The sequence below is a fragment of the Nuphar pumila genome, chromosome 16 (assembly GCF_984573655.1).
Source record: "Nuphar pumila chromosome 16, dmNupPumi1.hap1.1, whole genome shotgun sequence".
In the NCBI taxonomy this organism is placed as follows: Eukaryota; Viridiplantae; Streptophyta; class Magnoliopsida; order Nymphaeales; family Nymphaeaceae; genus Nuphar; species Nuphar pumila.
In genome coordinates this window covers 9,334,344-9,351,300 of record NC_143264.1, presented here as the reverse complement: position 1 = coordinate 9,351,300, position 16,957 = coordinate 9,334,344, and the positions used below count along the sequence as shown (strand labels likewise).

The window sequence follows — 16,957 nt, the reverse complement described above, 5'->3', positions numbered from 1 at the left end:
TTGCTTCTATTCTTAGCATTTCTTTTATCTCAACATATATGATGTCATTATTCTTACAACACAAATGATGAAATCTAATTTCCAACAACTCGCATCAATTTTATTAGAAACTCGCAGATCGAAGAACTTGCAGATCGAAGAAGAACCATGTGTACCCTTTCCCACGGGTTCAACAAAGTTTTAGACACTCCCAAATGACTTCCAACACCCAGAAAGTAACCATATGGGGATGGACCTTGATGGCAAGCTCTAGAAATGCTTAGCCCAGATGTCTCAGTTTCAATCTCAACCAGAGGGAGCTGGTCACCTAGCTGATCAATCAATCATAAGTAATATAGTAAAGGACCACTGAGACAACTAAAACCATGTTTAAATTGCAGTCCAAAGGGTTAGGCCTCAACCTAGACACTGAAAACAAACAGACCACCAATACAAACTAATTTACTGAATGGTGCTTTTACACCCATCTAGAAGAAAAAGAATTGTTCATTGTGGAGGCAAAGGGATATATCTCAATTGCAATGGACTTTACTCAATATAACAGCATGAATTAATTAAACTCGTAAGACAATTACAGACGCATATATATAACAGTCAGTGCCTCAACCACCGATAGAACATGACCACTATGACAACCGTCACGATCATGCCTCCGTATGCTATCCGCTTGTCGGTTCGGTGTCGCTTCTCAATGATCTTCAGAACAGAATTTGAAAGACCGACTGTGTTTAGTATGTCCAATGCTTTCCTTTGTGCTCTCTACACCGCAATAAGCAACAAGAAAAGAAACAAAGACAATCTTAACTTCATGCTATGAAGAGAAATCTCCCAAAGGGAAGAAAGACATCAAGTACAATCTGTCTAACAAGGTAAATCTCACGTGCTTCTGAGTTCTAGGTGAATTCTCCAAAAATGACTTTTTTTCAACTAAATTTATAAGACACCGGCATTCATATCAAGAAGAGAATAGTTTAGCAGGTAAGATTAAAAATTGGTAATTCAATGGAGTTACCTTTAATCGGTCGCGCTGTTCAGCATATTTGGAAAGGATGGCAACTCCAGTGGAATAAGCTTCCTCAATCATATTTGATGAGTTACGAACTGACTGCATTGCCTGAGCTTCTTCATCAAAAATTCGCAGAACATGGGCAGAGTCTCCACTCTGCCACACGTGAACATTGATGAATTTGATAACAAGTTCAAAGTACTTCAAGAAATTCAGTAACTTAGGTAAGAAGGCTAATACCAGTAATATGATAGAAATACCTAAGGAAATCAGCCACTGTTAATCATAATGCAAAATCAAGAAGTTGGCCTTCAAACTTTTACTAGGATATCGAAAAAGTCAAAAAAGCACACTCAAGGAGAAGAATTTCTGTTTCTAGCTCTTTTGAATGGAAAAAGAACTTACCTCCAACCAAAAAACAACCCTACTCCAAGAAAAAGGAAAAAAGAAACCAGCACTCACCTCTCACCAAGGAACAACCCACCCTGTAACAAAGTAGAAGCAACCAGTCTTTGAAAAATTAGCAAATCCAAATCAAATTGCAAACAACTTATGCAAGTAACAAAAGCTTTGATAATGATGTCTGCCTTGTCATAATTGCCAAGCAACTATCTTACATTTCTCATAAGAGCTCATATCTTTTCTTCTGTTTTAATAATAACCAAGAAAAATAGGTACTTTTCCGATGGTGGATCTTTTTTTTTTGAAAGGCAAGCTGGGGTTAGGGAAACCCCTACCAGTTATACAACTATACCATTGGGTTTTGAACCTGCAACGTCCCAACACAAGGTGACGTGAACTAGCAGATCCTACCAGACGATTAGATTTTGCTTTTTATATCTACCTTATATTTTCACATGCTTCAGATCCAGATCCAGCTGCAGGATCTAAATCCAGATTATCCAGATCCAACTTCCAGTTCCTTACAGTGGCACCACCACTCATAAATGGCACTTAACGCAGTGATGTGTGATGTATTTTGATTAGGATTATTAGGATTAGGTTGTACTTCAGATTAGGACTATACATACTGTAATGTAACTGCTCAGGATTATATAAACAGAGACCATGTCCATGGACCCTCACACAGAAAGTCATTTGGAGCTAATCAATTTCTAATGAGTTTCTTCTACCTGTTATTTCCTAAAAAGTTTATTCTTTTCCATATAACCCCTGCGACTATAGTTGTTCATGACTAAGTGATAAACTAATGCATGTTCTCATTGTCCCTTCCTTATTGCCCATTATTTATACAATAGCAGGTTCTTTTACTCACTTCTATTTAGTTCATTGTCCAGTGATCAGTTTTGGCCAAATTCAGTAGAGTATGATGCCAGAAAGAACCAGGGTACAAGAATCTGTGATATACTTTAATAATCTGCAATAATAGCTTTACCACCAGCCAAAGATCACATCGATGGTAAAGCCTTGAGATGATTTGAATTCTAGGGTGCTTTACGGAGATGGAAGATGAAACATCTGATAAGCAACAGTGCACAGAGTGTGCCCCCAACTAATGCTTCACATGGAGTTTGTTTACCAACAGACAAAAATGATGAAATCATTTTGAAGCTCAATCCTGAATAGGAAATTCTTGGGTGGATCTTTCCATGGCCACTTCCCTTTACAATCTGATTGTTTCCCTAGCATCTGTCAGACACTTCACTTAGCATGTGTATCACGTGTTGACATAACATGACATTCAGACACACGAAGACGCTTCATGAACACAGTCAACATTGTGGTATTGACTTTATTTCCTTTTATGAACTTGATTACTTATTTCATATTCGCTTGTGTTCTTTTTCCTTTAAATTTTCTGATCAATCATATTACATTTCAATTTCAGTTTTGTTTTATTATTTGATGTTTTTTAGAGATGATATTCATGTTTTATTATATATAGGGAGCTTCTATGGCGGTAGTGTAACACCATAATTTATGGTGGTACACACTTGATTTACATAGATCTAAGCTCGAAAAGCAAAATCTAACTATTGGAACATGTTTCACGTATTCTACTAATTATTTTCATGTATTAAAGCGACTCAAATATGATACCTTATACCATTTTTAAACCACCCTTATTTTCATGAATTGTGAGTCTTTGATTTTCACTGTCTCAAAAATGGAATCTTATTGTGTATTCAACATGATAAAACCAGCCCACAAGGGCTCCTCTCATCTGGTAGGGGCGACTTGTGAATGTCACCAAGTTGACGGGACATCACAAGTTCGAAACCCATGGGTGGTGTCCCTTGCCGTAAGGTCAAAGCTGGTGTACTCCTGGTGGGCAGGGGGGGCTCAAGTGTTTTACCAACCGGAGGTCAGCCAATGTGCAGTTGGTGATGGGAGGGTTTTCTCTTCGATTATCCAAAAAAAACATAATAAAACCTTCTAACAAACTAAATAAATCATGTTAAAACACATCTTTATGGTTAGATTTACCATTTGGTGGCTAGATCAATGCAAACAAGAGTGTGTACCACCGCATGGTATCATGATACAGAACCACCATATATTTTTCCTTTTATATATATATATATATATATATATATATATATATATATGTGTGTGTGTGTGTGTGTGTGTGTGTGTGTGTGTGTGTGTGTGTGTGTGTGCTATGTAACACGGACTCTTTTAACAGGGCACTGCACCCGCATCACACCCTTCCTTTGTGTCAGGTGAAGTCAACCACACTGAGGTCCATTTCTGTCCAAAAGTAGATTCAGTTAACCCTACTCAAGTCCAGTTTTATCTATATTATATACATAAATACACACACATACATGTAGTGTTAACTTAAAACTGTTATATATATATATATATATATATATATATATATATATATATATATATATATATATATATATATATATATATATATATATATATATACACACACCATCCCCGCACCCAAGTTTTTTAAAGTGCCGCATCCGCACCCACACCTATGTGACAGTATCTGCATGTGTGAACTTTAATTCTTGAGAACAAGCATATCTACATTGTGCTCTGTTCCTGCACCCATATCCATGTGACATAGCCTCAGGCTGAAAAACAATGTCACAAATGAATTTTGTGGCTCTATTATACTTTTAGCTCAACCTCAGCTGATTAGTTGCCCACCCCCTCCTAACCTTTGGTTTCTTCTTGGTCTGAATCTCCCACATGCCGACCATTACTTCCTCGAAGATGATTTTAACCTTGACAGTGCTTCCTTGACCTAAGAGTCACCACTCTGTACTCAACTAAAATGTACCTTCTATTCTTTTTGCACCCTTGTCTATGATCTTTATTTCCTCTCTCCTGTCCATCTATGGCTTCCTCTATATTGTCTGGAAGGTCTCCAGCATGCCCTGCACCCTCTTGTGGCCATCTCCTTCTCCTTGACCTCTCTTATCTCCTTCCTATTTGATTCACCTTTGTCACCTGGGTATGGGTGCGGGTGCGGGTGCGGGTGCGGGTGCGGAGGGTACGACTAGGGATGGCAGTGGACCAGGAAAAAATGGGGACTCGTTCAAACCCGCCCCGTTTGGACCGGGGATGAAGGTGAAAATCAAAACCCGTACGGGGATGCACTTACTCTTTCCCCCGCCCCTCCCTGTCCCCATCCCCATCCCCAACCCCATTAATGAAATTATTAATATACCCATATATATATATATATATATATATATATATATATATATATATATATATATATATATATAACCCTAAACCCTTCATCTCCTTATTTTTTTTCTTAATCCTCTTTAAATTAGAATAAAGTTATTTTGAGAAGGGGACGGGGACCGGGATGGGGAAGGGGAAGGGGACGGCTATTTTGGGATGGGGATGGACCGGGGATCGAAGGCAAAATTTTGATATGGGGCGGGGGTGGTGACCTTGTCTCCCGGCCCCACCCGGTCCACTGCCATCCCTAGGTACGATACGGCAATTCCAAAAAATGTGGGTACAGGGATACGACTATATATATATATATATATATATATATATATATATATATAGAGAGAGAGAGAGAGAGAGAGAGAGAGAGAGAATAAATTCAAAATAAACTAAATATAATCTAAATATATATGCTATATCTAAAATATATATTATATACTGAAAATATAAAGTTATAAACCGAAAATATAATCATAAATTATATATTAAATACAAACTCATATGTTCAGAGGGTAAAATGGCGTGTCCGGGTGTCGACGCGTGTCGACACGGGTACAGAGGGCAAAATGGAGTGTCCGGGTACCATAGATTCTCACATATTACTAGACTTTTGCAGATCCAACAGCCACAGTTCTCTTTCAAAGAAGATTTTTTCTACATTTTCCGAAGATGACTACGTGGGTTATTTGGATCAAACCAAGTAGTGATTACATGCAGAGACTGTTAAGCGATCCAGGTTAGCAAGAAGTGATCTCAGTTGGAGGAAGGATCACCGGAAAACAGATCCACTATAAAATACCACAATGTTTAGGGTTTTGGAGAGTGCCATGGCCTTGTTATGGCCATAACTAAAAGCAGCTTAGGTATCTAAAGTTCGGTGTTAGACCTGCTTTCAGCTACATATTCAGCTTCATTTTCATTCTGCCATATCAATCAATAATAGTTAGGTCGACAGTTTGCAGGTTTCCCCAGTAATGGTAGAATCTGATCATTGCATCAACGTGAAAGCAACTCTGAAGATGAGACATCTAATAAGCAAAAGTGCACAGAGTGTGCCCCCAACTAATGCTTCACATGGAGTTTGTCTACCAACAGTAAAAAATGATGAAATTGTTTTTAAGCTCAATCCTGAATAGGAAATTCTTGGGTGAACTTTTCCATAGCCACTTCCCTTCACAATCTGATTGTTTCCCTAGCATCTATGTCACTATGGCTCTTGAAACATCTCTATAGTCTCCCTCAGTTGCATCATGCCATATGTTTTTGTTCTTATATAGGAAATATTGATCTCTATACATTCTATCAACTAAACTATTCACAGTTAATCCAACGAGCAAACGGTGACCATGTTTTCCTTACTCAAGACAAAAAACAAATGATATATATACATATATTTATATATACCATAATCACAGTTATTGGTGATATTTTCAAAATATCGCGATATTATCACTATATTTTCAGCAAACGATATTATAGGTAAAATATTACGATAATATTTTGAAAATATCGCCAATTTGATAATATCGTGATATTATCAATTATTGTCACTGCTTTTATTTATTTTCTACATCTTGAATGTGTTTTTCTTCTTTATTTTGCATTTTTTACTTACTTTTTTATTATATATGTATTTTATTATCTAAACATGATATTTTCTTACTTATTTTTGTTATTTTTATATATGTTTTATTTTTTTAAGCCCCGAGATTTATCATCAAACCTATAATATCACGAGAACTAGCCTCACCGAGATATAGCTGATACTGATATTTGTGACTATATATATATATGCTGCACACTAGTGAGTATGAGAAATCCAGACGCCCACACCTGTCAGTGTGTATAACTCCCTGGTTAATCCCTGGGTGTTTGATTCACCCAGGTGGGATAAGAACCCCTTTTCATTAAAAGAGAAGCCATCTTACCATGAAATAAATGGCCCTTTGTGTTGTTTATCTACAACATAGAGCAGTTTTAGTAGACTGAGCTTGGAGCTATGCAAAATGAATACTTGATCTGACTTTATTGAGTTCCCATCAGCTTATTTTCATGGAGCATATAGCAGATTATTCAGGTGTTATGGCCCAGAAGAGTGGACTTCATAAACCTCTGTGATTCGACCTGTACTCGTCTTTTGCATTTGTGGACATTGCATAAGACCAGTACATAGGAAATTGTCAACTCCTTCATAGGTTTCAGAAGGTTCTATTTTGATGCACACAACTTCCATTGCACTGGATTCTAGAGAATGACTAGTTCATATGAAAAATTGGAAGACCCTCATGGCATCACACTCTTAGAACGTTCCAGTCTATACTTTTGCCATGTTAGTATGGTTATTGCTTCCATGTCACTGATTTTCATTAAATTGCTCCCAGTTTTCAATTATTGGATGCTCCCAAACATACTGTCACTTAAAGGTTTATGAACCATGTAAAAAAACACTAACCATCATCTGTTGCAGACTTGTGGATTTTGTGCAATTCTCATAAGTTGAAACATGGGTCACACTACTTTATACTTTATAGCATTGTATGGTATTCATGAGTTAAAGTAACTCATATCTTAATCAGATTGTTACAACACCATAAAAGATGTACTATTTTCAAACAAAGTGGATTTCGCGTTGATGGAGTCATCTAACGTGATGACTGCATCAACGTGACAGCATCCAAAAAAGACCAAATCCAAATGTTATTAATTTTTCTACACGATGAATAATATGGTTGCAGGAGAGATACCAGCACTACTGGTACTAGGACACCCAAACCTAGAAAACCAGGCATCAACATGCACAAAAGATTTTCAAATGACCACAAAAAAGACTCCAATGACAGAATATAAGGTTCCTTCGCCATGCAAGCAAGAAAGAAGACTCAGATATGTCATAAACAATGATGCCTTCTAACTTTACTGCAAACATAAACTTTAACATACAGGATCATCTTGAGATGATAACTTACAGCTCTCTCAAGCAACTCTGCTCTTTCTTTGGCTTCCAACATTTTCTTTTGATGGCGCAGGACATATTTCTCCAAACTATCTTTCAAAGAGTCCACCTCCTCTGCTACCTGCTCGACTTTCCTGCAAAGTAGTGGAACAGAAGCACATAAGAGGAGGACACTATTCCTTAAAATGTTCAGTGAACAAAAGGAGAAAAAGGTGGAGAGAAAAAGAGAATGTTTTTAACGAGTATGGATCTAATACAGAGCCTACAGACCCAATCATGATATCAATAAAGAAGTTGTTACTTAAACTGGAAAAGATGTAAAATTAGAAGTTGACGAGCATCGCCTGTATTTTCAATATTTTTGTTAACAAGAATGACAAAGAGAAAACATTCGACTGGAAGGCATTAACACACCACACAAAATAAATGTAGCAATTGTAGAATCAGTGTTTCATGAAAAGACCAAACTTTAAGTTACCAAGAAGCTATCTGCTACACAAATAAAGATGGCATGGAAAGGCTACATGACAGTTACTGATTTCTCTACCTTCAGCAGTGAACCACGAACCACAAGGTCCACAACCCACAACCTATGACGTGACACTCCAAAGATATACCAGAATCCTTTGTCTGTTTGAACTTTGAAGTCAGGAAATTTATTGGAATTAGAATCCAATTCCACTAGAATTCCTCTTTGCAGCTAGAAAGTGGCCAAAGATTCATGGAACTGCATTGAGATTCTGCCAAGTTTCCTAAATCCAAACATACCCTAAACTTCAAATGATCCTACCCTCACACACTTCGGTACTTGCAGCCAGTGAACCTAGTGACCAAGGGCTACATTTTGATGGACTCCTATTTTCTTCTCTTTTTTTCAAAGAAAAGATTGCAACAACTCTATGAAAATGAGGTAAACAGTGTTTGAAAAAGCCCCACTTCCGTTGTGAAAGATTTTCTGACTGCAAGTCGCTGCAATTCTCTACATAAGGATTCCCAATCAAATCAAGAAACTCTGGAATTTCGAAATGGTATAAACTGAAAACCACAAAGGGGACAAAAAAAAAGGACCATGGGTCCATGACAACCTGAATTCGGGTAACCACCATAATCTTCAAATCCCCAATTGAAATTACAATTTGCGCAGAGATGCAGAATCACCATTAGAATGCAAAGAAGCCCAATTCTACAGCCCAGAGGATCCCACCAAAAAAGAAAGAAGGAAATAAAAGAAACCGAAAAGCCATGTCAACATAATTACTCAACCAATTCTAAAAAAAATGCAAACAAAAACAGAAAAAAGAAAAAGATCACCAAAAGAAGACATTTTGTACCAAATCAGAATCAAGCAAATCTACACCATAATAAAGCCCCAATTATCCCCAATCGAATCCACAAAGCTAAAAGAAAAAAAACAATGAAAATTCCAATCCAAAATAGATCACCATCCACACCAATCCTCCCCAATCAAACCAAATTATTAATGTAAAAGAGAAAAACAAATAAGTAATCGCGTCCAACAGAACCAATCAGAAAAGAACGGGCACAAAAATCAAGACTCAAAACCAATTCATTCGGCTTTAAAGGGAAAGTAAAGAATGAACTCTTATGGGTTGAAAAATCCCTTCTATCTCTTCTTTTCGATTATCAACGATGGAATCGATCCTAAGATATATAGAAAATGATCGATTTTCAAATGCTGTAAGAAATGAAATGTCTCAATATTTTTTTGATACATGCGCAACCGATGGAAAACAAATAATATCTATCACATATCCACCCAGACCCCAGGTACGGGTAGGCGGTTCAAGCCATAGACTCGTGGTAGGCTGCTTTGAGGCTCAGTTGCAAAGAAAAAGCACTCGCAAAGATAAGCGTCAGGAACTTATTGAAATGGACGAACCCAAAAAAAAAAAAACTTTAAATTTCAGAGCAAAATTCAGATGACAGACACAAACAACAGCCATCACCAAATCATTTACACCAATAAAAGAAAAGAAGGAACAACGGTAAGAGACAGAGAGAGAGAGAGAGTTGTGGGGTACCTCTTCCAGAGGTCCCGCTGGGGCTTGGCAGCGACGGAGCGCCAGAGGCGGTCCATCTGCGCGCACATGGACCCGATCTCCGTCAGGTCTCTCCGGACGGCAGACACGAGCTCCGACGACGCGGCGTCTCCGGCGAACGAGTCCCCCCTCTCCAACCTCTCGACGTCGCCCCTCGCTCGCAGCATCCGCCGTCGCGACGCCTGATACACCTCCGAGATCGTCCCTCCTTCCGCCATCCCTGCCTCTCTCTTTCTCTCTCTCTCGCGGCGACAGTTTTCCGGCAGACCCTTCTCAAATGGGAAGGGAGGGTGCAGGACAAAAGGCAAACTTGGAACACAAGGGAAGGGAATGGCTAGGGGTGGTCATCGGGCCGGGCTGCCCGACGGGCTTGGGGTACCCGGCCCGAATCGGGTCGGGATTAGGGGTGGCAAAACCTGACCCGACCCGCCAACCCGCCTCTTAGGCGGGTTCGGGTTGGGCTTAAGACAACCCGTTTAATAAACGGGTCGACCCGCCTAACCCGTTTATTAAACGGGTCGGGTTCGGGTTGGGGGTATGCCAACCCGACTGACCCGTTTAATAAACGGGTTAGTCGGGCGGGTCAACCCGCCAACCCGTCGACTCGTCAACCCGACCCGCCAACCTGACCCGTGAACCTGAGAACCCGTTTACCTGACCCAACCCATTTATTAAATGGGTTGGCGGGTCGTGTTGGGTTACCCGTTTATTAAACGGGCCGGGTTCGTGTTTGCCACAGCCGACCCGTTTAATAAACGGGTCGGGGTCGGGTTGAGGTATGCTGACCCGCCAACCCGTTGGGTCGACCCGCCAACCCGACACGATTGCCACCCCTAGTCGGGATCGAGCCTCATTATGAGGACCCATCCAGAAAGAAGTCGGGTCGAGCCCGACCGTATATGATATCGGATCTGGATCGAGCTTAAGTCCCGATCTGAATCGGGCCCTTAGGTTAAAAAAAAAAGTTTAAATGTTACCTTTACCTTTTTACAAATAAAAAATGTAGAAAAAATTCAGATGAAAACAGGCAACATTGACGTGACTTTCCTCCTCTCACAAAAAAACAAAAAAAGCATTGACGTGGCTTTTCTTCTTTTCTTTTTTGAAAGGCGTACAACTTCTTTCTCTAATGTAAATCGGAATAAACGGTAAAGTCAGCGAATTTTTGGATTTTTCAGAAAATAATAAGAAATTATTATCAATATTTTATGAAAAATTCATCGATACTTATTAATCAATAAACTTTTGAATGTTTATCATTGTTATTTAACGAATACGAATTATTTAAATATCTTTTGGATTTGGATCTCGATGAGGGGTCCACAAGGATCGACCTCATAAAATCCAGTTCAAATTGTTCGACTTACACAGAATCTATTTGGATTTATAGTTAATGAGATCGGATCCAAAGAATAATCCAAATTTGTAAAAAAAAAAACTGATAACAAAGATGGATCCATTCGATGAACCCGATCTAGGTTAGAATATTGACGAGTTGGATCTTGGAAGAAATCTCGATTACTCAAAACTTCAAGACTTGGGATTAGATCCATTAGCAAAACAAGTTGGGTCCAAGAGTGATTCAAATTGTTGCAGGGAACAAGTCTAGAATTGGATCCAAATATACGGACCAATTCACAAACATACAAATATATATATCAGTAGATTCTTGTGATGGATCTTGTTATTTGGATTGGATCCCACTCTAAACTAAACATTGATAGAAATATATATATATATATATATGGATTGAGTTGGATCTGAATAGACCCAAACCAATCCAAAACAAAATAAAAAAATCACACAAGAGATATATGTATATAATATATATATTATGGATTGAGTTGGATCCAAATGAACCCAACCCAATCTAACAACCCCACCTTTGTTTTTAATGGGTTTAAGCACCTTGGATTGGGGTTGGATTCAAACATATTCAACCCAAAATCCAAATGCTTTCACACGGTTTGAGTTGGATCTGATGGCATCCAACCCAAACCGACCATGGGTTTTTTCATCAAAAAACATTAGACCCCCCATCTCACTGACTTCTCTCTCTCCTCTGGTGAACTGCCATCGGGAGTGGCTCGGCCACCCCCTTCCCCGTCTCACTATGCTCTCCCTCTCTCTGGTGTCTCCCGGCTAAGCATCCTAGCTCCCAAGTAAGGCCCCTCACCCCCTTCTCCCTCCACCAGAACCCCCTTGTGCCGCCTCTCCTCTCTGCCTTTCTTTTTTTCCCCTCCCTTATATGCTCTTTTTCCCCTTCCGTGCTTCTTTTCAAATGAGAGAGGTGGAAAGGAAGCCTCGTCTGCTTCCTCTTTTTTGTTTCCTTCTGTCACAGCTAGACAGGGTGGTTACCACCCTGTCCTCTCTGTCATAGCCAGACAGAGGATGCGGGAAATCATGATCAGTGGTCACAATGGGCGATTGTGCCAAATGGTGTGTTCCACACCCACAAAGTGTATAGATCGTTGCTCCCCCTAGGGGCTGATTGGTTTTTTGAGTGCGTGTTATGGGCTAAGGGCCCTTCTCCAAGATCTCGGGTCTTGGCTTGGTTAATTTTGCATGATAGTGTTTAGACTCACAGTTATTTAAAGAAGTTGGGTTTTCAGTTCCCTAGTTGGTGTGTGCTTTGTCAAGCTGCTGAAGAAACTACCTTTCATTTATTCTGGTCCTGCCCAATCTTCGTGGTCCTCTTTAATAGGACATGGAGATCTCCGGACGTGATTGTCAAAGAGGAGTCTTTCACGCTTGATCTGCTATTGGGCCCTGTTCGGATTAGACGATGCAAGCGGTGAAAGATGATCTGGAAGACATGGTTGCATACTACTTGGTGGTTTGTTTGGATGGCACGCAATGATGCTATTTTTCGACAAATTCTGGTCGTCCTTAATAATCTTGTTCATAAAATCTTGGTTGATGTATATGTGATTCTGCGTATGCATCTTAGAGACATCCCCTTCCATCTAATCAACGTTCACTCATCGGTGGTGCCTTCTAGTCCAGCGGATCCTGGTTGAGCTCGGCTTTGTTGTCTGTTGCTATCTGTCTATAGTTTCTTTTTCTTTAGCTTCTTAGTTTTCTATTTTTCTATTTCTGATTTCTATCTTGTTTGGTTCATAGATTCAACATTTTGTTGATCTTCATGAGTGGTAATGTTGATCTTCTTTCGGCACCCTGCCTTCTCTGTCTCTCTCAATTTTTTGCAGAGCCACCCGGGGAGGGAACCATTGCCCTTCCCTGCTCTTCCTCTATTTGGAGGCCTCCAGCAGACCTCCCTCTCCTGCTCGGTTCCTTGCTGTGAGAGGCAAAAAATGAAAGAAAGGAAAATGAAAAAGGGGTGGGCCCGCAAATCACCATTTGTCGTCTGGCCGAGTAAGCCCCACAATCACAATAGTTTTGGGAACTGCCACTGCCAGGCCGAGTGGGTCCGACGACCACAACCATTTTCGAGAACCGTGCCACTACCGCTTTCAGTTCCCAAGATCAGTGGATACCCATTACGGGGTGCAAAATCATAGATGCTTCTCTTTAAGTGGAACACTTTTCCAGGCACATTCAAGCGTTCGCCAACATTTCTATTTGCCAAGGAATCATGTTTACTTTGAGGTGTGATTGTGGAGTTCTAATATATGTATTTATATTTATATTAAATATATATATATATACGTATTGATTTAAAGTAGATAGTTTTTTGTATTTATGTTTTATTTAAATTATGCATTTATTTTAAGTATGTACTTTTGTGTACTTTTGCTTTATTTGTGATGACCTTTTGGCATACAATACTTTATTATATGTGTAAATGTATATACATATACACACACATTTATTTAAAGTTTCAGCTTTGGGTACTTTTGCTTTATTTAAATTATGTATTTATTTAAAGTATGCAGTTTTTACATACTTTTACTTTATTTATGATGAACTTTTGGCGTACGATGCTTTGTTATACATGTAATTATATATATGTATATATTTATTCAGAGTACACAATTTTGCATACTTCTGATCTAATTAAATTACACGAGCATTTATTTAAAGTACATAATTTGGTGTACTTCAGCTTTAAATCTATTTTCAAAAATGAATATGCGAGACTTTACATCTGCATGCCCCAATATTTTGCAACGTAAACAAAATTTTCATGTTTGCATGCATGTAACATCCTATGCTCGCACTTACAGAATAATCTAGAGTTTTACGTTCGCATGTGTGCAAGATCCTACGCTCACACACATTCGATAATTTAAAAAAAATAATCAAATGATTTACGTTCACATGAGTGCAACATCCTACGCTCGCACCCATCTGATAATTTTTAAAGTAATCAAACAATCTATTGTTGCATGCATATGAGATCCTACACTCATAAACATCTGATAATTTGCAAAATAAATCAAATATTTACATTCGCATGCATAGAGATCCTATATTCGGACACAATGCACTATGCTATGTATGAGTTGAGGTTTATGGCAAACCTCGTAGTGCAACAATACACCATACCATGAAAAAATACATGAAAAATATGATATTACCTTCACAGGCTAGATGCTCGATCGGTCTAAAAGACCAGAGCATAGTGAATGAGTTGAATTAAAAATACAAATATGGGAGCCTACTCTAAATAGGTAGATGATGACTAAAGAATTAACACATATACAAATATGGTAAATCCTCTTAATAATAAAGAACTCATTAACCCATTCACACTTATGGCCTATCCGAAGATGATAGGAGATACAAACTTCAATAAATATTTTTGTCAAATAACTATACTCCTCGAGTGACAATGACTCGATATCCTCTCAAGTATCAAAGTTAGGAGACATGGCTATCAATTATTATCTTAGGTGGTAGATCCCACAAACTTCTGTAGAAGTTAGGATGCATCCAAACAAGTGGCTTCTGAGAAATTCTCTCTCAGTTATTATATCATCCCCTTTGGAGTAGATTCAACTAGTCATCTAGAGTAACAAATTACATGAAATAATAACCCTCGAATAGTCTTAGTTTGTCTCTATGTTTTTCTTCTGTGAGTACCTGCAGGTAGGGTAATATCGAAACAAAAGACTTGAGAGTCACAGTGTTATTAAAATAGAAATGTTTACCCTACTTATACAATTAGCAGATGGTTTAGGCTCATGTGGTAGGATGTTATTGATATATTCTATACATGTTTGATGTGTATTGTTAGGTTGCATGTAGTACAATGTTTTGAACCATGATAAATACTTGTATTGGTCTTTTACAATTATTTGATATCGTTGTACCTAACAAGCTTTTATGAGTCGGACCTGTTTTATGGGATCTAGGTGACAAGTAGACTACTGCTTCAAGTGATGGGGAAAAACATATCGATGTCAAGAATCTACTCTCTCTATCTGTTTGCTCTTGCCACATTTTGGTATTTTTTATGGACTCTTTATATAAATCTTTTGGATCTAACTTTTTGGGTTTGAACCATTATGAGTCTAAATGATTATGTGGAATTATGGTCCAAAATTTGAGATATTTGAAGACCCATTCCATTTGCTGGATACTTCGCCTGTAATCGTTACAAAGTTCACTAACTTGATCTCTTCAATAGATTATTATGTTGTACTATCATTTTAAACTCTTAAAAAAGATTAACTATAATATTTTTATTTTTTCTTGAATTTTGACAAGTTAAATATTTTGGGGCATTACAGAAACTATCAACTTATGATTTTCTTTATTATATACATAAAAAAAGTAAAAAAAAAATAGAAAATTGAAATAACTAAAAATCAAGAAAATATTAAATTCAATATCCCAAATTAACTCTGAATTGTTCATCTATAAAGCTCTTTAATCTATAAATAGATGAGAGTTATTAATTCTAATTCAATTATATTTTTTAATTTGATAACCTTCTTAAAAGATAAACTTATCATAATCTAACAAAACCTGAATATTTGATAGAATACATAATTTAATATCTATTACAAATGAACCAAATACTAAAATGATCTCAATATAAAGATCCAAATACTAAAAAAATTCAAAACATGAATTAGATCTAAATGCTTTCTTATAGACCCAAGTCTTTTGCACCGCTCCTGCATCATTCTCCCTAGGTTAGAGAAGACTTGCCCTCAAGTTTGGATATCTCTTACGTCTCTTCCAATTATACTCCACCTTTTGGGTTATGGGGCCACAATATAAAAATGAATATCGTTGTTGGTCTTCAAACTAAGCATTCTAAACTATTCTGTTATACATCTGGAAGCCAAAAATATTCTTCTTGAACTGTTCATAGTCTTCTAGATCCTTCTGTTGATCTAAATCAAATGGATCAAATGACTCCAAGGTAAGCTTGATCCAATATGAAGAAGTCCATGAATAGAAGATATGGACCTCTCAATTTGTCATCCCATGCTCCAAATGTTGGTTTAGAACATGGCTCTCGACCAAAAAAACTTAAAGGAATCAGGTCAACTAAAGAATGAACCATAGTCTGAAGGCATGAACTGAAGTGAACGACCGTTGGCTCGGTTCCATTATGGCATGAATCAGTCTGAATCAGATTCAGACAAGTCTAGTATGGATAGATACCAAGTTCCATGTGTAACAGAGCCGAACCAGTTCCGTTTGTAAGAAGGTCAAGAGGCCGCCCTCCCGAGTTGAGAATGTAGGTGGAGGGACCCTCTACCGTCGTCTAGGTGGGTTGAGTTTTTGCCTCCTATGACAACCTAGGTGGGCGCCGACTAGTTGGATCTAGCCAGCGTATAATCATCAGACGGGATCCCACCGATGGTGCTTTCTTCGTTGATGGGGAATTCCATGCTGAGGTTGAAGGTGGAGGCTCCCTTCATCACCCCCGTGCCATCGTCGTCAGTGTCGCCTCTAGCATGCAAGGGTCGTCAGCCAGGCTCCCACTGATGTAGGGATGGCAGTGGGGCGGGGCGGGGTGGGGGACAAGGTCTCCACCCCTGCCCCGCCTCAAGATTAGAACCTCCATCCCCGGTGGGGATGGATTTTAACCTCCACCCATGCCTTCATCCCCGTTTCAAATGGGGATGAGGCGGGGCGGGGCTATTGCGGGGAAAAGTGATGGGGTTGGGTCAGGGCGGGGATCGTGGCGAGGACGGGGCAGGGAAAAGTGTACATCCATCCCCGAACGGGGATGGATTTTAACCTTCGTCCCCGCCTCCACCCCTGTTTCATACCCTTCATCCCCGGTCCAACAAGGGCAAGGCAAGGCGGAGACCCGCTTTCCCCCGGTCCACTGCCATCCCTACA

At 38.9% G+C, this 16,957-nt stretch overlaps 1 protein-coding gene across 1 annotated transcript; it reads right to left on the bottom strand.

Annotated features, from left to right (window-relative positions):
- Positions 1-489: 489 nt before the first annotated feature.
- Positions 490-9,966, bottom strand: LOC149812881 (membrin-11-like). The gene is made up of 4 exons (XM_089991245.1): positions 9,671-9,966; positions 7,642-7,762; positions 1,013-1,162; positions 490-759 (listed from the first exon to the last, which is right to left on the bottom strand). The coding sequence occupies exons 1-4, from the start codon at positions 9,904-9,906 to the stop codon at positions 595-597; spliced, it is 672 nt and encodes a 223-aa protein (XP_089847371.1). The 5' UTR covers positions 9,907-9,966; the 3' UTR covers positions 490-594.
- Positions 9,967-16,957: the final 6,991 nt, after the last annotated feature.

Coding starts and splice junctions, on each gene's coding strand:
- LOC149812881 (XM_089991245.1), bottom strand. CDS start 9,906: ATGGCGGAAGGAGGGACGATCTCGGAGGTGTATCAGGCGTCGCGACGG. Junction 7,763..9,670: donor CAGCGGGACCTCTGGAAGAG/GTACCCCACAAC, acceptor ACTACTTTGCAG/GAAAGTCGAGCAGGTAGCAG. Junction 1,163..7,641: donor CAGAGTTGCTTGAGAGAGCT/GTAAGTTATCAT, acceptor CACGTGTGGCAG/AGTGGAGACTCTGCCCATGT.